We start from the raw sequence: 22,586 nt of genomic DNA on the forward strand, positions 1-22,586 counted from the left end.
GTTGAACATGTTCAGCATTGAACCTGTTTGCACACCACTAGCTGCAGTTGCTATATAAGAAATACAAATGAAACAGGGAGGCTTAACAGAAATGAGGTTTGGTCCTGAGAAGAAGCCATCAAAAGCTCATCTTGCTTATGAGGACTTTTTGGCAGCCATAGGGAAAAGTGGACACCCACTGTAAAATCATAGGAACAGAAGAAAAGCCCTGCTGGAACAGATTTATTGGATTCAGCATCCTATTTCTCATAGTGGCCAACCAGACGCTTCTAGGAAGCATACAAACTTCCTTTATGAGCTTGTTTTTTGTTGCCCAAATAGGTGCTATGACCCCATACCCCCACTCCAGAGGATCCTTCCAGTTAGCAGAAAGATGTGGGATGTGAGAGATTTTCCTTCAAATTTGAAGTACAAGCTTATTCATTCTCCACTAACACTCACAGGCTTCCATCCTACTTCCCAACATGCTCTCAAGATCCAGTGACATGCTGTTCAGATGCACAGCAGGGAACCTGCACAATTTCCATAGCGCCACCTGCTGGCCAGCTTTTGCTTTCTGAGAAGAACTGATTGTTACTTTTCTGCTGAATGGTGGTTCTTCTTGGAAAGCAAGAACTGGCCAGCAGATGGTGCTGTGAAAATTGTGCAAGGTCCCTGTTCTTCATCTGACAGCACCACCAGATCCTGAGATCAAGATGGGAAGTAGGAAGGAAGTGTGCAAGTGTGTGTGTGGAGAGTCAGCAAACTTGTGCTTTGAATTTGCATGGAAGCCTCACACATCCGGCATCTTTTTGCCATCTGGAAGGATCCCAGTATGTGACTATGGCCAGGGGAAATGCTAAAACCCCTTTCCCCCTGCACATGAAAGCAAGAACTCCCCCGCTACCCAGAAACAGGTATCTAGTGACATACTGTTTTGAAGATGGCACTAGAGAACTAAAAACCTTTGCTAGAGCAGGATATGTATACACATCTGTAACAGGGAAGAGAAAATATTGTAAATGAATGAAGAGATTATCCAATGGAGGGATATGGTTGATCATCCCCACAGATAAAACACTGCAAAAAAGCCATCTTGATGTGATTGTATATGTATGAAAGCTTCTCTTTCTTTTTCTTCTTTTTGCAGAGTTTTAGCAATGCAGATATACACATCAATAAGGCAGCTGGAGACATAATGCAAAGGAAGTACAAATCATGACACATTGTGCAAGATCCAGTTTCAGAACTAGGTTTTAGAAATCTTCCTAGTAAAGTCAGGATTTAGGAGCAGGTGAAAGACAGAACCAACTGAACCCACAGAAAAAGAACGGAATTGAACAGGGGAAACCCATTCATCCCTTGAATAAATTATCACACAGACAATCCCTGAGAACTGGTCTTGTTATCGATCAACAATGAAGCAAGAGGCAAATCACAATACTATTTCCTTGGAGGACGGCCTGGCCTTTGGCGGCACCAGAAAAAAATATCGGGGAGCACACAGGGGGGACAAAATGACTTTCTGCGGGGGCGTGCTTTGGTCCTCTGCTTAATCCTCTGAAAGAGAAATACAGGAGAACCTCGTTACTCGCGGGGGTTCCGTTACTTGCCTACTACCGTGAGTAATGGAACTGTGAGTGCGAGGCATTACAGCAGTGGGAAAGGGCAGGTATCTGCAGATACTGGCAAGGGGTGTCTATGAGACACCCCGTGGATATGCGGAACTGCAAATAGTGGTTCCGCGAATAACGAGGTCCTACTGTAATGGTATATTTCACATTAACACTCCCATCCTAAACACATTGACGTTATTAATCCTATCAGTTTTGATACCTTAACATTCAATGGACGTAACATTCAATGGACCTAGCATTCAATGGACATAACATTCAATGGACGTAACATTCAATGGATGTAACATTCAATGGACCTAACATTCAATGGATGTAACATTCAATGGGCATAACATTCAATGGACGTAACATTCAATGGACCTAACATTAAATGGATGTAACATTCAATGGGCATAACTTTCAATCAACCTATCATTTAGGATTGCAATCTGATCTTAATTTCATGTTCAGGATTCAGCAACAGATGGCGGGTATTGGGGAGGGCCAGCCTTTTCTGGGAGGGCTCCGCCCTTGCCCCCTCTCTGGCACCACCAACTGAAATCTGCGAGAGCTGCCCTCTGATCATATGCACAAAACATACAACTTGGCAGTGTGAGATAAACTCACCTCTGATAGGTCGAGGTAGCAACTCTTGCGACCGGGTTCAATGTAGGACTTCTGAAAAATAAAACATAAGATCCATTGTCATTTACCTTCATAGACAATCTTTAGTCAAGAGCACCATTGACATGGTCTAGCATAAACTGGCGAGTCTCATCAGATGAGCTGGACTGTTCCCTCTGTGCACCAAAGGGCTCAATTTGCCCAATGCATGCCCTGGTCGCTGGCTTCCTGGAGGCATCTGGTTGGACACTGTAGGCAGTAGGGTACAGTAGGGGCTCAAACCTGGGTCCCTATTTGTCGCTGGATTATAACTCCCATTGGAAGGGGCCATAGCTCAGTAGCAGAGCCTCTGCTTTGCATGCAGAAGGTCCCAGCTTCAATCTCTGGCAGCATCTCCAGGGAAGGCTGGGAAGCACCCCTATCTGAATGATTGGAGAAGTCGCTGCCAGTCAGTGTAGACAATACTGAGCTAGGCTGACTGATGGTCTGATATGGTATACAGTAGCTTCCTATGTTCTTGTGTTTTTTTAAATACTTCTCCTAAACTTAGGGGAGGAGAGCTGATCTTGCAGTAGGTAAAGTGTGCCAGTGAGTCAGTGTCGACTCCTGGCAACCACAGAGCCCTGTGGTTTTTGTTTGGTAGAATACAAGAGGGGATAACCATTGCCTTCTGTTGCTCAGTATGAGATGGTGCCTTTCAGCATCTTCCTCTGTCACTGCTGCCCAATATAGGTGATTCCCATAGTCTGGGAAACATACCAGCAGGGATTTGGACCGGGAACCTCTGGCTTGCTAATCAAGTCATTTCCCTGCTGTGCCATTAGGTGGCTGTAGTGACCATGAATTGTTTCCTTTGCTAAGCAGGATCTGTCTTGGTTTGCATTTGAATGGGAAACTACATGTGAACACTAAGATATTCCCCTTAGGGCATGTGGGCATAGCTCAGCAGAACAGCATCAGCTTTGCATGCCGAAGGTGTGAAAGGGATTATTAAGGTGGATAAGGAGACTGCAGAGAAGCTGAATGAGTTCTTTGCATCTGTCTTCACGGCAGAGGATACTGACCATATACCCACGCCGAGTTTCTGAGAAACTGAGTTTCTCAGGCTTGGAGGCTGAAGAACTTGGCCAATTTGAGGTGAGCATGTTCTAAACTGCCTTGAAAAACTAAAAATTTTAATCACCAGGGCCAGATGACATCCACCCAAGAGTTCTGAAGGAAATCAATTGTGAAATGTGATCTCCTTGCAAAAATATGTAAATTGTCCCTGCAGACCAGTTAGCTTAGCTTCTGTGCCAGATAAATTGATGGAAAGCATACTTAAGGACAAAATTGTTATAGAAGAACAGGCTTTGCTGAAGGAGAACCAGCATGGCTTCTGCAAGGGAAAGTCTTGCCTCACTAACCTTTTGGACTGTTTTAAGAGTGTCAACAGGCATGTGCATAAAGGTGATCCGGTTGACATAGTATACATGGACTTCCAAAAAATGTTTGTTTTGATAAAGTTCCCCACCAAAGGCTCTTGAATAAACTTAGCAGTAATGGGATAAGGGACAGGTTCATTTGTGGATTGGTAACTGGTTGAAGGACAGGAAATAGAAGGTAGGAATAAACTGACAGTTTTCACAATGGAGGGAAGTAAGAAATGGGGTCCCCTAGGGATCAGTACTGGGACTAGAGCTGTTTAACTTGTTCATAAATGATCTAGAAGTTGGGGTATGCAGCAAAGTGGCCAAATTTGCAGATGACACTAAACTATTCAAGGTAGTGAAATCCAAAAGAGATTGTGAGGAGCTCCAAAAGGATCTCTCCAAACTGGGGGAGTGGGTGACAAAATGGCAAATGTGGTTCAATGTAAGCAAGTGTAAAGTGATGCATATTAGGGCAAAAAAAAAAAAACAACAACAACAACCCCAACTTCACATTTACGCTGATGGGATCTGAGCTGTCAGTGACTAACCAGGAGAAAGATCTTGGGGTTGTGGTTGACAGCTAGTTGAAAGTGTCGATGGTGTAGAAGCTGTGAAAAATGCCAATAGAACAATATCGGACCTCTGAAAAGTATACAGTGTACTGTGCTTGATTGGCCAGCAAACTCACCTGACCTGACCCCATAGAGAATCTATGGGGCATTGCCAAGAGAAGGATGAGAGACATGAGACCAAACAATGCAGAATAATGAAGCATCCTGGTCTTCCATAATACCTCATCAGTGCCACAGGCTGATAGCATCCATGCCACGCCGCATTGAGGCAGTAATTGCTGCAAAAGGGGCCCAAACCAAGTACTGAATACATATGCATGCTTATACTTTTCAGAGGTCCGATATTGTTCTATTCTTCAATCCTTGTCTTCTTGGTTCCATGTAATAGTCTAATTTTCTGAGATTGTGGATTTGGGGTTTTCATGAGCTGTACGCCATGATCATCACAATTATAACAAATTAAGGCTTGACTTATCTCGCTTTGCATGTAATGCGTCTGTCTCATATATCAGTTTCACCTTTTAATTTGCATTACTGAAATTAATGGACTTTTGCACGATATTCTAATTTTCCGAGTTTTACCTGTAGAAGCAGGGGTCATACCATGAAACTGAAGGCAGGGAAATTTAGGACCAACAAGAGGAAGTACTTTTTCACGCAGCGCATAATTAAACCACCTTGAGATTGTAAACCACCTTGAGATTGTTTTAATGAAAGGTGGTATAAAAATCTAACAATAAATAAATAAATAAATAAATAATCAATCTATGGAATTCTCTGCCACAGGATGTGGTGACGGTCACTAGCTTGGATGGCTTTCAAAGGGCCTTAGACAAATCCGTGGAGGACAGGCCTATCAATGGCTACTAGTCTGGTGGCTATAGGCTATATGAACCTCCAGGCTCATACGCAAGTTGCCGCTAAATACCAGTTGCAGGGGAGCAACAGCAAGAGAGAGGGCATGCCCTCACCTCTTGCTTGTCAGTTTCTCAGAGGCATCTGGTGAGTCACTGTGTGAAATGGGATGCTGGACTAGATAGGCTTTGGGCCTGATCCAGCAGGGCTGTTCTTATGTCCCAGGTTTACTCCTGGCATCTCCAAGTAGGGCTGGGAGAGACTCCTGCCTGAAACCTCGGAGAGCCGCTGCCAGTCAGTGTACACAATTCTGAGCTAGATGGACCAATGGTCTGACACAGTAGAAGGCAGCTTCCAATGCCCCTATGTTCATATCACCTCCAGTCAGAGTTGCCTTCATCTGGGGACTTAAAACCCCTTGGATGTACTTTGGTCGGAACCAGTAGGGGTCTTCCTATGATGTCTGCTGGACTGATAGGAGATGATACAGGAGTGCATGTGCCATAGTCAGTTCCAACTGCCTTTTGTGGGTTGATACTCCATTCCAGCCCTAGTTAGGGAAGATCCTTCTGTCACCTTCACAGGTTCAAAAATGGCTTCTGCTGCTGACACAAGTCTAGCCTTTGTCCAGTGAGTTTTATGTTTCCCGGCTCCAAGGTGCTTCTGATAGCATCATATGTCTGCATTAGCCTGCAATGCAATTAACTCTTCTCCTAAGCTACTCCTAACCTGGTCTGGGCTGCTCCTGCGTCTCCCCATAAACTCATTAGCTAGGTCATTTAGGCTGCCTGCCGCAGAGGTGCAGGTACCAGGCAGGGTTTCAGCAGTCTTGGTTTCGTTGAGAATGAAATCAAGAGAATGAAAGATCTGGGTCAGGAATCTGTTGGGCAAGGAGAGCAGGGACATAGGTAGGTGTTTTTGGTTAACCCATTCCTTGATCCAGGGCAGCTTTTGAATGGGGCTTAAATGGCGCAGCGGGGAAATGCTTGACTAACAAACAGAAGGTTGCTGGTTCAAATCTCCACTGGTATCTTTCCCAGACGATGGGAAAGACTTATATCAGGCAGCAGCGATATTCATCATCTCATACCAGGCGTGGCTTGTGAACGCGCCTCCAGGGGGTGGGGGGGCGGCTTCTTTAAGGTAAACGGAGCCGGTGCTCCATGCCAACCAGCAGCCCCCACAGTGGAGAATTGCCTCCGCCACTCACCTGGCTTCAGCGGAGGTGAGCCCCCGCAAGCGGCCAGGTGAGTGGCGGAGGTGATTCCCCGACGCGGGGGCTGCTGGGCGGCATGGAGCACCGGCTCCGTTTACCTTAAAGAAGCCGCCCACCCTGGAGGAGAGTTCACGAGCCACGCCTGTCTCATATTGTGCGGGAGGAGGCAATGGAAAAAAACCCTCCAGTATTCTACCAAAGAAAACCACAGGGCTCTGTGGTCATCAGGAGTTGAAATCGACTCGATGGCACACTTTACCTTTACCTTAGTTCCTTGTATGCCAGTCTTGGAGTAGAGGAGGGGCTAACAAACAGCCAGCAGCAAGAGCACGGAAAAGAGGCAGGGCTAACAAAACAGAGGCGGGGCTAACAAACAGCCAGCAGCAAGAGCACTGAAAAGCCGACTACACTTGCCTCTCTGTACATATTATCTATTTCATTAAACTATTAATATTCCTGATTCCACTCTATTGCCTTGTCCTTGCATACCACAACCCTTTCCCCTTGGATTCTACAATAGGGACATAGGGAGATGTCTTTTATTGAGTTAGACAGACCATTGGTTCATTTAGCTCAGTATTGTCCACACTGACTGGCGGTAACTCCCCAAGATTTCAAGGGGGAGTGTTCCCCTGCCCAACCTGGAGATACTGTCAGTGATTGAACCTGGGACCTTCTGCATACAAAGCAGATGCTCTGCCACTGAGCTAGCACCCTATCCCTTCAGGGGAATCTCTTATAATGCTCAGATGTACAGTAGTCATCCACCCAAATGCAAACTAAGGCACACCCTACTTAGCAAAGGGGACCATTCATGCTCTCCACCAGTGTTCCCTCTAACAGGGACTCCCAGATGTTGTTGACTACAACTCCCAGAATCCCCAGCCAAAGGCCATTGCCGTTGGGGATGCTGGGAGTTGTACATGATATCTGTTTCATTAAACTATTAATATTCCTGATTCCACTCCATTGCCTTGTCCTTGCATAGCACAACCCTTTCAACATCTGGGAATCCCTGTTCGAGGGAACAGTGCTCTCTCTCTACCTTCCACAGGATGGGCTCAGTCACCACCCCAAGGAAGACAGTAATCCACTTGGTCAGAGGGGGACAGTGGTACAATACACACACCAGTGCCATTCTATGGTGGGGGTAGTGTGCCCTCTAACAGAGATTCCCAGATGTGGTTGTATGTGTTTCAATTTCTTCACTGCATCTGACAATAGCATTACAGAGATATCGAGCCTTCTGGCTTCCACTCATGCCTATTGGCAGGAATTGTATTATGCTGAGTGATAAGGGGGATTAGGTTGTTCTTATGATCAACGTCCAGTCAAGGACCAAAGCCCTGGATAAGCTGTACAAAGCCTGCAGCTGTCAGCCTAGCAGGGTCCTGTCTTAATTGAACACTGTGGCACATCCACTTCTTCCCCTATCACCCCTCAGCTCTTCGGTCTCATAGACAGAACATCTGCCATCCAGGGCTCTCCGGGTATGTCCTGCCAGGAAAATAATGGAAAACCACACCGGAAGGATCACAGATCAGGTTCTTTTGATCCTTTGCAAGAAAAGTGTTCTTGGAAGATAGGAAGCTGCCTTATCCTGAGTCAGACCCTTGGTCCATCTAGCTCAGTATTGTCTGCACAGACTGGCAGCAGCTTCTCCAAGTTAGGAGTCTCTCTCAGCCCTGTCTTGGAGATGCCAGGGAGGGAACTTGGAACCTTCTGCACACAAGCATGTAGATCCTCTTCCCAGAGCAAGGGAAATAGCTTATAGTGCTCACACAGGTCTCCCATTCAAATGCAAACCAGGGTGGACCACGCTTAGCAAAGGGGGCCATTCATGCTTGCTAGTCACCTTAAATGGTGCAGCGGGGAAATGCTTGACTAACAAGCAGAAGGTTGCCGGTTTGAATCCCCACTGGTACTATATCAGGCAGCAGCACTATAGGAGGATGCTGAAAGGCATTATTTCATACTGCGTGGGAGGAGGCAATGGTAAACCCCTCCTGTATTCTTCCAAAGACAACCACAGGGCTCTGTGGGCACTAGGAGTCAAAATCGACTCAACAGCACACTTTATCTTTTACCAGAAAACCAGTTCTCATCCTATAGGGATTATTTAGGAAGCTGCCTTATACCAAGTCAGAAAGGGAAGAACATAGGAAGCTGCCTTCTATTGACCCAGATGACTGGTCCATCCAATCGGCTCAGTATTGTCTACACTGATGGTCAGTGCTCTCCACGGTTTCAGTTAGGAGTCTTGTTCAGCCCTCACTGGAGAGACTGTCAGGGATTCGAACCTGGGACCTTCTGCATACAAAAGCAGACACTCTGCTACTGAGCTACAGTCCATCTCCAAAGGGGAATACCCTGCAAAGCTCGCATGTAGTCTCCCATGCAGATGCACACCAAGGCAGACCCTGCTTAGCAAAGGGGTCACTTCATGCTCAGGAGCACATGGCCAGCACTCCTCCCCACCAAAAGGAGGGGAAAAAGACATATTCTCCATGATGGTTCCTTTATATATACAGAAAGGAACATAGGCAGCTGCCTTATGCTGAGTCAGATCCTTGGTCCATCTAGCTCAGTATCGACAACACTGACTGGCAGCAGCTCTCCTGGGTTGCAGGCAGGAGCCTTGCAAAGCCCTACCTGGAGGGGTTGCCAGGGATCGACCCTGGGACCTTCTGCAAGCAAAGCAGATGCTCTGCCACCGGGCTAAGGGCCCATCCCCAAGACTGCCATTTGGGGCACTGGCCACATCAAGACCTGCTTAGCTTCAGCAAGGCGACTGTGTCATGGGCCCTTAGACCATGCTCTGAGACTCTGCTGTGCTTTATTCAAAGATGAACCACTTCAAAGATGGACCACGGGGCATACACTGTCTTCAAAGACGGGCCTATTGTCTGAACGGAAGCTTGCCACAAATCTGGCTCGGGACCTGACAAAACCAGGGCGCATCAGGCGGGGCTTGTGCATCCCCTTTCCCTGTGTGAGTCTCTTGAGCTCTTGCACAGTGTCCGGCTACACGTTGGCGTCTCCTCCACCCAGCCTGCCCGAGGACGCAGAGTCCGGCCTCAGAGTAGGGACGGGGAGGGGTTAAATGTCACCCGGAGTCTCCTGCGTCCCAGGCGGTTTGCCCTGTGCGCTGGCCTCTCTCCGGAGGACCCAGCACTCACCCTCAGCCAGCCTCTCATCCCTGGCCAGCTCCTCAAATGCCCCCTCGCAGGCTTGGCACCTCCCAACCCCAATTATGGGGCCAACACCCCTCTTCATGAGCTCCCATCAGCCCTGGCAGCTGTGCTCCCCGCCATCCCTGGTCCTCCCTCTTTCCTTCAGTGCCCCCTCCATTCGGGAGGCACGCTGGTGATGTCACTCCTGTGCACCTCCCGTGGAGCTCTCTCTGGCCTCGGGTCGCCCAGCCTCGACTCCCTGTCTGATGCACCGATTGGCTGGGTGACCAGGAAGCCAGCCGGGTCCAGGGGCCGAGCTCGTCGGCATGCCACCCTCCTCTTTTCTCCGCCCGTTGTCAGCCCCCAAAGTGTCGGACCGCCGCCTGGCCTCGCCCTCGAAGCGAGGGATCGGGGCGTCCGTGTGTCTGGCTGCATCGGCCAAGTTGATGCCCCGATTCCTCCAGCCAGCCTTGGAAGAGGAATCAAGAGTGGTCCAAAGTACAAGAGCACCTGAGGCAAGGCGCGAAATGCTGCCTCATCCCATACCCCAGGTGGGGGCCATCCCTCTTTCTTTGTTAGAGCTTGCAAGGTTCCAATGGATCCTAAGTGGCTGCTCTAATGGTGGCAGAAGGGTACATCTTACCACCCTGCTGACACACCAATCATCTGCCAAATAATCCTTCTGATGCCCTAATAATTAAAAATATGATTTATTTATTTATTGCATTTATTCGTGTATTGAAATGACCTCATCCTGCATTTCTGCTTCACAATGGAGCCCCCAGGGTGGTTAAACACTTCAGCAGAAACATAGAGACTCAACAAGTGATCGCAAAACATCAATACCAAAAATACAAGAACACTGGGTGGCATCAATGCAAAATGTTTAAAAAAAAAATCCGAGGAACGCGCATCATCGAAAAATGTTCAACATTTTTATAAATATCATGAAAGCAGAGGGGGTGCTTTTCAAATTTGCGGACAACACTGCTCTTGGTGTTTACCTGTGCTCCCCTTTAGTCTCTTTTAAGCAGGACATGCAGTTTTTTGACTGTTTTGAAGAAAAACCTGCACAACCTGTTTGACCAGAGGCCAAGGAAGGATGAAAGGAGGTTAGAGACAATAAACATTTTCTCTAAGATAGTTGAAAGTGGCTAGAGAGAGACTGCATGATGTCTGCACAAATTTCTTTTGCCTCATTGCCTCTTCTGCTTGAAATGGTTTTATGGATTTATTTATTTTTTTAAAAAAAAAATTGCAACATTTTGCCAGAAATGAACAGACTGCAAGGACCAGTCTGTCTCCATCCTTATATTTTCAGGTACCCTGGATAGATGGGCAGACCCAAAGGTATCTGACTAGCATTTCCAGGAACATCCCACATTGCTAACAGTGTCTGCTGGTTTTTTGTTTTTGTTCTTTGTCTCTGTCAAAAGAAAGACTGGCAAAGAAGCAAAACAAACAACAAGACCCAACTGTAATCACTACAAAGGATTTGAAATTTGCATTTCCAGGCAGCCTGAGGTTTATTTGGATTTTAAGATTTTACGTATAATTTTACAATTCTCCAAGCCCTCTTTTCTCTCTTTTTAAAATTACACGTGCTTTTCCTTGCCAAGCGATGGAGATTTCGTTCTCCCTCCCTCCCTTTCATGTTATTCGTGGTGTTCCCCCTCACCCCTTTATTTATTTATTTTACAAATTGCTTGGAGGCACTTTGATGTCTGTGATTAGTTGCAAATGGTGAAATCTAGTAATCTCTCTGTGTCTGAAGGAAAGAGGCAGTTGGGAAAAACTGCTCTACATGGTCCAATGAGCCCCACCTTGAAAAGAACCATTCTGTGTATATCCATGTGGGCGTGTACGCGGCATGATTCCGAGGTCGGCTCGGCTCTGAAAAATCTCCTAATATTCTTTTCAGAGAAAGCAATTTAAAAAAACAGAAAAGAAAAGAGGTGGGCAGGGGGGATGTCGGCTCTCAAAATTTAACACAGGCGTAGTGATCGTAAAGAACAATGGCTTTGTCCAGCTCCAAATTTCTCAAGATTGATAGCACGCCTCCACAGATTGGTTTTAGGATGAGCTGAACTGAATATTGAACTGTTTTTATGAGCCCAGTGCAAATGGACATCAAGTGCACAAATGAATGGGTGGAAGGGGGATGAGGCAGGGGTGTAGCAAGGTTGGAGTGGACCCTAGGAACGCAGGAAGCTTGAGTCAGACCATTGGTCCATATAGCTCAGTATTGTCTACACAGGCTGGCAGCAGCTTCTCCAAGGCTGCAGGCAGGAGTCTTTTTCAGCCGTATCTGGAGATGCTGCCAGGGAGGGATCATGGAACCTTCTGCAAACAGGCATGCAGATGCTCTTTCCCAGAGCAGCCCCACCCCCTAATAGGAACATCCTACAGTGCTCAAATATACTCTCCCATTCAAATGCAAACCAGGGTAGATACTGCTTAGCAAAGGGAATCAATGAGGCTGCCTTCTACCGAATCAGACCACTGGTCCATCTAGCTCAGTATTGTCTGCACAGACTGGCAGCAGCTTCTGCAAGGTTGGAGTCTCTCTCTCAGCCCTTCCTTGGAGATGCCATGGAGGGAACTTGGAACCTTCTGCATGCAAGCATGTAGGTGAACCAGGGTGGACTCTGCTTAGCAAAGGGGACAATTCATGCCTGAATTGAATTGAAGATGGGCCCCTGCCTCCGCTCACTGCCTTCTTCTTTCGACTGGCAGGAGGTGGAGAGTGAAGAGCAAGCTTTCTCTCAATTGGCATGGACCTCTCTCCCTTAAGGGCCAAGGGACATTTTTTCCCTACACTGTTCAAACAGAGTCATACCTCTGTGATCAATGGCTACTAGTCTGATGGCAATAGGCTACCTCCAGCCTCAGAGGCAAGATGACTCTGATTACCAGTTGCAAGGGAAGAGCAACAGGAGAGAGGGCATGCCCTCAGCTCTTGCCTGTGGGCTTCCCAGAGGCATCTGGTGGGCCACGATGGGAAACTGTGGGAAACAGGATGCTGGACTACGGATGCACAAATCGATTCAATTCAAATCTGGGTGATGCAAATGATTGAAATTCAAATCGAATTACCCCTAAAAGGGCAATTTGATTTGAATTTGAAACAAAATTTGAATTTTCAAAGTTCAGTTCGAATTCTATTTGGCACACTTTAAGAAAACCATTTGGGCCCACTGATTGGTTAAAAAAATATGCCCAAACAGGGTTGAATAGACTCAAATTTGAATTGAATTTTTGGACCAAATTTGAATCTGATTCAAATTCTAAACAAATTTTTGACATTCGTTTTGAATTTGAAACAAATAAAAAAATTCGTTGCATGCACATCTCTGTGCTGGACTAGATAGGTTTGGGGCCTGATCCATCACAGTATGCCTATTCTAAGGTAAAGTGTGCCGTCAAGGTGGGGTCAACTCCTGGCACCCACAGAGCCCTGTGGTTTTCTTTGGTCGTATACAGGTGGAGGTTACCATTGTCTCCTCCCACGCAGTATGAGATGATGCTTTTCAGCATCTTCCTATATCGCTGCTGCCTGATATAGTACCAGCGGGGATTCGAACCGGCAACTTTCTGCTTGTTAGTCAAGCATTTCCCCGCTGCACCACTTAAGGTGACTGCACCTACAAGATAGGGCTAAGAGAGATTCCTTCCTGCAGCCTTGGAGAAGTCGCTGCCAGTCTGTGTAGACAATACTGAGCTAGATGGACCTATGGTCTGACTTGGTATATGGCAGCTTCCTATGTTCTATGTTCCTATGTTCCACCTACTCTACTAGCCCTCAATCTGACTTTGAAGGTTCAAGGTTCAATTTGTGGCCATTGTGGCTGGGGATGATGGAAGTTGTAGTCCAACAACAGCTCGGGACCCAAGGTTGGACACTCCTGTTTGCATATTACAGTATTGCTGGAAGAGCTTGATATACCATTTAGAGCAGTTGAGATCAGCATGGGGAACCAACACACTACCTGTGTGTTCTTTCTGGGCTTCACATGCCTGATGCTTGAAAAGCCATCTGCTTGGAATCGTCCTTAAGAACAGAAGTTTTTTTTCCCCAATGGGAAGGGAAATTCCACTGTGGTAGCAAGCATGAATTGTCCCCTTTGCTAAGTTTGCCTTAATTTGCTTTTGGATGGGTGATTACATGTGAGCACTGTGAGATTTCCCCCTTACGGGATGGGGTTGTAGTTCAGTTGAAGAGTATCTGCATACTTGCACACAGAAGTTCTCAGGTTCACTCCCTGGCATCTCTGTGTATGGCTGAGAGAGACCCCCTGTCTGAAACCTTGGAGAAGCAGCTGCCAGTCAGTGTAGACAATGCTGAGCTAGATGGATGGGTGGTCTGACTCAGCATAAGGACCCTAGCTAGGTTCCTATTCCGCTGCCCATCTTATTCATGTTTCCTCTTTGTGGACATCTGAGAAGTTGTATTAACAAGGTCATAATGAGCGTGAGCTTTGGGGGCGGAGACAGGGACCTCTGGCAGGCCGTGGAGAATGGCTCGTAATTCCTTGGCCATTGTAAATGCATTGTGGAATGCCTGGAGTATAAGAAAGGCACGCGGTAATTATCTTCCCGCAATCAATGGCATGCATTGAAGAGAACGGCAATGCATAAGCACAGCCTGATGGAATAATCAGCCGTGCAGCAGGGCTTTGATGCAGACCCCACATCTATAAATCTTGTGTTTTCAAGGTCTTTAATTACAAACACCATCTCTTATTCCCCACTCTCCTCCCTGGAGACACAGCCATAATTGCCTGGGAAGAAGGGCAGCCTGTTAAAATTGACCCAGGCCCTCTTTCTTTAGCCATTATGCTAGGACAGTCTTTCCCAGTTTGAAGTGGACACATTGACTTGAGCTGTGCAGGCACTGGCACCTTTAAGATGCAGGCATGTGCATCACAGAACAACAACAAAAAAAGCATGGCTCTTAATTGGGGCAACATGGGAGATCTCTCCTCATACTGCTGGTGCCAGTGTATCTTCTGACCAGGGTTTCTGGCTGTACCCAAGGACGGCACGGCTGGAGCTAAGAGCCCATGAAAGGAGCCATTGAACAAGCAAATGGAGGGTCATTTAGGAGCCAGGAGCCCTCTACCTTCCTGGAGCTCAGGCTGACCCTGATCTAAAGCAGGCACCTGAGTGTACCTCTTCTTCCTTCCAAGTAGACCTATGGAAAAGGAGACCCCTAGCAGCAAGGTGAGCACTTAGGAACATAGCAAGCTGCCTTCTACCGAGTCAGACCATTGGTTCATCTAGCTCAGCTTTGTCTACACAGACTGGCAGAAGCTCCTCCAAGGTTGCAGGCAGGAGTCTCTCTCAGCCCTATCTTGGAGATGCCAGGGTGGGAGCTTGGAACCTCCTGCATGCAAGCCTGCAGATGCTCTTCCCAGAGCGTCCCCATACCCTAAGAGGAATATCTTCCAGTGCTCACACATGTAATTTCCCATTCAAATGCAAAGTAGGGTGGACCCTGTTTAGCAAAAGGGACAATTCATGCTTCCGACCACAAGACCAGCTCTCTTCACCGCCGGTGCTGCCTGGAAGTCAGCCCTGGCATGGTGTTGCCTCTTGAGATCCCAAGAATCATGGGGTGGGGGGCTCTAGGGACAGAACAAGAGCCCTGTTTGGGGGGATGGGCTGAGTCTTAAGAATTCCAGGGCTACTCTAAGGGGGAGAATGTGAGAAGCAACATGCTCCAGCCCAATTCAGACATAATAGGAAACTGGAGGTCCCTTCGCCTCCGGTTTCCGAAGCCTCATGTCCGAATTTGGCAAATAGGACTTAAGGGTCAAAAAGTGACCCATGGTTTCCCTCCCCGAACTCCACTCTGAACCTTGAGTCAGAGTGGAGTTTCACCATTCTTAACTCTGGTTTTGCAGCACCAGCGTTACATCTGAACACTCGCACCACAGTTCTGGCCTCATGGAGGAACCGGAGCTGAGGGAGGAAACACCTCCCTCACTCTGGCCCAACTGGCTGTGTGGGCTGTCCTTCTGTCAAGAAGGAAGCCCACACAGCCAGCTCCCCTGCCTCTCTGCAGTCTCACTCTCCCTGTCATCTGAATGTAGATGGGAGAGCAGTTGGACCCATGGTTCCGTGTTATGTCTGAATGGGGCCTCTGGCTGCTCAGGGTCTTTTGCATTAGGAGGCTGGGTGTCTTGGCTGGGGGGGCATGCTCACCCTCCTCTATTCTGAGAGGGTCTTCTCAGATCAGATTCTGGGTGGATCCTGATGCCTTTTCAGAACAAGAGTTACTCCAGCATTCTGTTATCTTTAAGAAAGATGCCACTCCCAGATAAGGCTTGGAGATCTGAGAAGGGGTGGGAGTCCGTTCCCTTCCCAAATGTTTCATTCTTTTTGCAGGAGGGTGTTTGCAGTTTCCCCACTCTGTGTGGCACTCCATACACTTTCTTACTGCTTCAAACCAATCTCATGTAATTAAACAAAATGCACCACCTTGAGACCACTGCACAGCATCATAAGCCACAGAGCTATGCAGAGACCACCAAATCCTTCTGACTTGCTGCAGTTACATTAGAAGTGTAGATTCTCTGACCTACAGCACGAGGTTAAAAGCCCACAGCTGGGTGGCAGGACCCTCTAGTGACGTCTACAGTGCCGTTTTGTGGAGACTGACTCATCCTGACTAATAGTTTTTGCACCAGAATCACATGCCGATTTTGCAGGTCAAATCTGGACCTTGGTGATGGCATCGAAATATCAGTGGGAGAAGCACAACCTTGAGAATCAGGGTTTGAATGGCAGCTGGGAGAGCTTCCAGCGGCCATGCTGAATGTTCACTGAGTTCCCTTCTTCAAACGCTCATTCCTTTCGAACGATCGGTCTCACCTCCTTCCTTACACCTAGATGGTGTCATCTGCAATTAATTGTTTTTTATCTGATTAAACTGGAGCTGAACTCCCACGCGACAGCAATGAAGACAACGCAGCCTTGTACGTGAGGGAGGGGGAAGAAGGAGACATCCGTGCCAGAGAGGGGGGGTGGTATATTATCCTCCACATTGCAATTCAATTTGAGAATTAATTGGATTGTATCGAAACACATTTAATCTCAGCTGAGGCCAACTTAATAGAGACACACTATCTTCCTTGCTCACCTCCCCCCTCCCCATTGAAAGCAGTTATTTTGAGGGGGCACGGAGATGGCCATCGTCGCTGTGCCGAAGTCCCAGCTGCTAAATGCTGATAGGCTATTGAACAAGGAAATAAAAGCTGTCGGATTACACTAGTAAATGCTCTCGACAGAAAAGCGCTTCCCAGCTCAGGCTGCCTTTGCTCTGTCTGTTTCGCCGAGATAAGGCAGAAGCAACCGCCTTCCCAAATGGCAAATAGCACATTCCCCCACCTTGTTTTCATGCCGCCGCATCGCTCTGAATCGCCCCGTTTCATCCCTCAAACAGGCAGGAACAGAGGGCGACATGAAAACCATGACACGGCTTCCCACGGCCTCTGACCAAGCATGTTTACTTCAAAGGTGGTGGCACAGAAATCTGGCTCAAAGACAGTCACTTGGGAAACAAGTATAAAGCCCAAGCCACGTCCACAGAAATCTAGCCTTCAAAGGCTAGCTCAGGACAGAAAAAAACAGATTACTTGGTTTTTTCCAATGACACGGCAACTTTCTCCCCCTTTGTAAACAACTTTCAGAACATTAGAAGGCCTTAGATGGTGTCGGAGCTTTGCAGAGATGTGCCACAGACTAGACTTCTTGCAGCTCATGGCTTAGGGGCCCACTCTTTCCAGCTTCTCTGGGACTGCTGGCTACAGCTGCCATGCTTAAGGATCAAGTCCCCAGGATGTCCCACTGCTGGGGGAGAGTGGGAGATTGTGCCTTTATGGGATGAGGTTGTAGCTCAGTAGCAGAGCTTCTGCTTTGAATGCAGAAGGTCTCAGGCTCAGAGACCTCCCTCCCTGGTAGCTGAAGGTAGGGCTGGGAAAGACTCCTGCCTGAAACCTTGGAGAGCTGCTGCCAGTCAGTGTAGACAAAACTGAACTAGATGGACCAATGGTCTGTATAGGGCAGCACCCTATGTCCCTGGTCCTCTAGGCCAACACCATGCATCTGATCATGAAGACTCTAGGGCAGGCCTGCTCAGCTGTAGATGTTGGCCAACAACTTCCATAATCCCTGGCTATTGGCCACTGTGGCTGGGGATTGTGGGAGTTGTAGTCCAAAAATAGCTGAGGGGGCCAAGGTTGAGCAGGCCATGGGCCATTTGGAAGTTCAACACATCCCATGGCCATTTGGAAGGAACCATGGCATTTCAGTGGGCATTCCCTGTCATTCAAGTTAGGATGTCCTGACACTGGTCCACTGTAGCAGAGATTCTCAACATTGGGTCCCCAGATGTTACTGGACTTCAACTCCCATAATCCCCAACCCCAATGGCCTTTGGTTGGGGATTATGGGAGTTGAAGTCCAATAACATCTGGGGACTCAACGCTGAGAATCCCTGCACTATTTGCATGCGAACAGTCTTGGGTTCAGTCTCTGGCAGCATATCCAGGTAGGGCTGGGAAAGTTTCCTGCCTGGAAATTTGGAGAACCACTGCCAGTCAGAGCGGACAGTACTGAGACAGAAGGATCGATGCCCTGACTCAGTATAAGGCAGTTTCCTATGTACCAACCACCTTTCTCTACATGGTCGAAACAGAGCAGTAACCTCTTTGTTTCTGGCACAGTGAGCTGGCCAAGGTGCTGAAGTTGTGCTTTCTTGCCTGCCTACATGGGACAAAGCTTTCCTGTGACGGCACCTGAAATTCAACATGGAACCTTCACGTAGTTCCCTACCTACTTATCTTTAGATGCCAGCTGTCAAGAGGCTGTCATTTCAACATGCCTTTGGCCTAGGTGGAAACAGACCATGTCTTTTGATCTTTTCTGTTCTTATTTTGGTGGTGCTGCACTCTCCTTTTATTACATTTTGCAGAGCGGGGATTTATAGGCGGTGGTGGTAATGGACAATATGCTGTTTGCTTTATGATGGACTTTGAGCTGCCTACTGAGGGCTGGAATAGTCCAACAGGGAGGTGTGTGTTCCAAGATCTCTTCTCAAGGAAAGCAGTCATGCTCTTGCTACCTTTGAGACTGGAGTGAAGGTGAAGGCAGGATCCCCTCAGTAGAGGATTGCTGGGGAGGTGTCCATGCCTAGGTCCAGCAGGGCAGGGGCTTAGTTAAGGGGCAATTGGCCCAGCAAAGGCCAGCTCCAAGTGGAGGGGGTTAGCCACGAACCCCACACCTTCCTGGATCTCAGATCAGTCCTGATCCAAAGCCGGCATCCATTGGTCTCCTCTTCCTCCCAAGTAGACCCAGTGGAAGGGAAGTCCCTGAACAGCCAAGTGAGCAAATGTGGCCTTAGCATGGCATTGCCTCTGCTTTGGGGGTGCTGGGAGTGATAGAGGCAGTTCTAGGGTAGGACAGGAACCCCACCATGGCACACCAGGGCTCCAGGATTTCTCGAATGGAAGGAAAGGCTAGAAGCTGTGGCTGCTCAGGATCTGAAGGATCTAGGGGGCTTTTGTCAAGGCCGGGGTCTCCACTGGAAGGGGCACCTCCTCCTCCAAAGGGGGATCTCCTCTGGATTAGATTCTGGGTGGGTTCTTCTGACAGGAGGAACTTCCAATGCCCAAGGACATAAGAAAGGAAACCTCCTCAGGGATGGAGGCATTGGGATTCCTTGGAGTCCTTCCTCCTTCACATCTGCAGAAATCTCAATGTTACTTTGGCAGCTGCTTCCCAAGCTGGTCCCAGGAGAGAGCCTCTATCTTCAATGTCCCCAAAGTACTTTGCAGATGTAGACATATCTGGGAGTGGAGCCAGAGCCATGGTATGCATGCAAATGAAATGTTTTCACATGTATTTTGTCAAGGAAGTAGACAAAATGTTGTCTTGTGGCTGCAGATGGGCTAAACCCAAGCCCGTCTTGGTGAAGGAGAAAGAACCAACACCACTCAGTGGATTTTTCAGGGCTCCAACCAGCTGTATGAATCCAGCAAGCCATTCTTTCTTCTCCCCTTCAGCTCCATTTTATAAAGCCTGCAATTTTCTTCCAGAGGCGCCTTGTTTTCTTTTCAAGGTGTCCGTGAAGTGCTCGAGACCATTTGCTTTGGAGAAATTACTGCTCACGGAAGAATGAAATCCCACTATCCTCCCTGTTCCAAATTACAGGTGTGGGAACATTCTCCCTCCTAAACCCTACAAGTCATTTACCAAGCCTATATATTTTAATGTTTATTTCCAGACAATCTTGCTCGTCTGCTCCTTGAATAACACAGCGCACACAGATCCGTTAGCAACACTATCTTCACTCCACATTGATAATATCAAATCTGCCGTTCTGGTTAACGACGCAAAAAATGTAAGACATCTTTCCCTTCTAGCCATGCAATATGCCACAATATGACACCTTCGTGTGGCATATTTTTGCCCACTCTGTCTGCTTCGGCTTGGCCAGCACAGCTCGTTTGGCTCGGAATTCTAATTAGCTCAAAATAATTTGGGCTTGTTAATGAGCCAGCGACAACAATTCCTAATGAGCCTCTTTCATTGGGGATGTTAATTAGCCTTGTAAAGGTCTGTATGGCTTCCAGAATGAGCAGTAAATCATGCACCAATCAAATGTTTCATGACAAACACAATGAGATTTCACTCCGCTCCTCTGGTGCTCGTAGGACTAGATGGCTTTCAAATGACTACATCGTGACAGCTTGGGATCACCTGCCAGGAGTGGTCCAGATCCATTTCTTCTGCAGCCCTGCAGGATCAGGCCCAAGGCCCATCTAGCCCAGCATCCTGTTTCCCACAGTGGCCCACAGCTGTCTCTGGGAAGCCCACAGGCAAGGGATGAGGCTATGCCCTCTCTCCTGCTGTTGTTCCCCTGCAACTGGTATTTGGAGGCATCTTGCCTCTGAGGCTGGAGCTAGCCTATTGCCATCAGAACTAGTAGCCAAGGAGAGGCCTGTCCTCCATGAATTTGTCTAAGCTCCCTTTAAGCTGAAATAGTCCTTTTAAAGTCATCCAGGCTGGTGGCTGTCACCATGTCTTGTGGCAGAGAACTCCATAGGTGAATTATGTGTTGGGAGAAAAAAATACTTCATTTTGTCAGTTCTAAATTTCCCAGCAATCAGTTTCATGATATGACCCCTGATTCTAGTGTTATGAGAGAAGGAGAATTTTTCTCTCTCGAACCACTGTTTCCACACCATGCATAATTTTATAGACCTCTATCATGTCTCCCTTGAGTCATCTTTTTTCTGAGCTAAAAGCCCGCAGGTATGGTAGATTTGCTTCGTAGACCCCTAAGTGCATAAGCAATTAAACAACTACATAGCTTTATACCAAGTCAGACATAGGAACATTGGAAGCTGCCTTCTACAGAGTCTGACTATTGGTCCATCCAGCTCAGTATTGTCTACCCAGACTGGCAGTGGCTTCTCCAGGATTGCAGGCAGGGATCTCTCTCATTCCTATCTCAGAGATGCCAGGGAGAGAAAACTTGGAACTTTCGGCATGCAGGCATGCAAGTGCTCTTCCCAGAGCAGCCCCATCCTCCAAAGGGAATATCTTTCAGTGCTCACATATAGTCTCCCATTCAAATGCAAACCAGGGTGGACCCTGCTTAGCTAAGGGGACAATTCATGTTCACTACCTCTCATTCATGCTTACTGCCACAGTTCATACTTGCTACCACAAGATTAGCTCATAGCTCACAAGATATAGTTCAGCATTGTGACTGTCAGCAACTCTCCACTGGATGTGCATGAATCGATTTTCACAATTCAGATGGCAAAAATTCAGATCGATTTATCAAACCAGCCAGCCATTTTTGATTCGATAAATCAAATGAAAATTCACCCCCAAAATCGTGATTTTCCCATATGGAACAATGAGGAACACAAATCACCCCATTGTTCACCATCGATAAGTCCTAGAGACACCAAAGTGGGTTGGGTGGTAGGACATGATGGGTGCTACCTACCACTCAACTCACACAAGAAACAGGAAAGTGGGCAATATTTAATTTTTAAAAATTGTTACCCCCCCCCCCCAAAAAACCCCATAGGATCCTTAGGGCATTTAGGTTTTTTGTTTGTTTGTTTTTTAATTAAAAATGCCTGCTTGCCTGTTTCTTTTGTGGGTTGGGTGTTAGGTAGTACCCATCACACTGTACCATCAAACCCACTTTGGTGTCCCTAGGATCTACCAATAGGGGACAATGGGGTGATCAGAATTCCCCATTGTTCCCTATGGACGAAAAAAGCAGAGTGCACAAATTCTGCAACCCTGCCTTGAAAAACACTGCAGAACAGAAGTACACACAGAACAACACATTTTGCCAAACACACAATCCAAAAATGGCCAAAAATAATCACTGACCCAGAATCCACTGCCAGCCACAGTGCCCGCACTGCAGTAACATTATTAGCATGTTGATCTTTCTCTCTCAGACAACTCCATTCTTCTTGCAAGAACTGCACAGCACAGCAGCACCCTTAGCAGCCAGCAAGCATAGCCATAAGCTCAACTACAGTAACATCTTCAGCCATATTTTGACTGAGTGAGTACACCTTGCAATGCAGAATGCAGAATGCAGATTGCAGAGCAGATCAAAGCAGTGAGTGAAGCACAAGTTAGTCTCAAGATCAGACATGGAGCTCATCATATCAATCACCAAGAAACAGGGACATAACTACCATTAGGCAAAGGGAGGCGGCTGCCTGGGGGCCCCCATGCCTCGAGGGGCCCCCCAGAGGTAAGTCACATGTGAAATGAGTGTGTGTGTATCAGCGAGGGGCCCATTTAAAATTTTTGTCTCTGGGCCCACTCCAGCCTCGTTACGCCCCTGCCAAGAAATATCACACACAGAGAGAGAGCTGAGCTGCCACTGTCCATTTCTAACCACAATACCATCTCACAAACAGACCAAACCAAAACCACAACTCAAGGCAGGCAGGCTAGCACCCAGGTTCTGCCTTTGTCAATCTGAGATCCAGCCAAACCAGACAGTTATCACAGTAATAAGTAGCACAGCATTATACTGAGAAAAGAAAACCACAAACCAAACCTTCCTTGATTCCTTCCTCCTCTCCTGA

The 22,586-nt window shown here is 47.5% G+C and overlaps 1 protein-coding gene across 5 annotated transcripts in view; it reads right to left on the reverse strand.

Annotated features, from left to right (window-relative positions):
- The window catches only part of CCDC33 (coiled-coil domain containing 33), a 243,129-nt gene that overhangs the window by 46,634 nt on the left and 173,909 nt on the right, over positions 1-22,586 (reverse strand). For all 5 annotated transcript variants that reach the window (XM_053273156.1, XM_053273159.1, XM_053273158.1 and 2 more), the window contains one exon: positions 2,223-2,273. In XM_053273156.1, the coding sequence (XP_053129131.1) occupies positions 2,223-2,273 (51 nt within the window). The remainder of the gene's footprint in view (positions 1-2,222; positions 2,274-22,586) is intronic.

The sequence above is a fragment of the Hemicordylus capensis genome, chromosome 10 (genome assembly GCF_027244095.1).
Source record: "Hemicordylus capensis ecotype Gifberg chromosome 10, rHemCap1.1.pri, whole genome shotgun sequence".
NCBI classification, from domain to species: Eukaryota; Metazoa; Chordata; class Lepidosauria; order Squamata; family Cordylidae; genus Hemicordylus; species Hemicordylus capensis.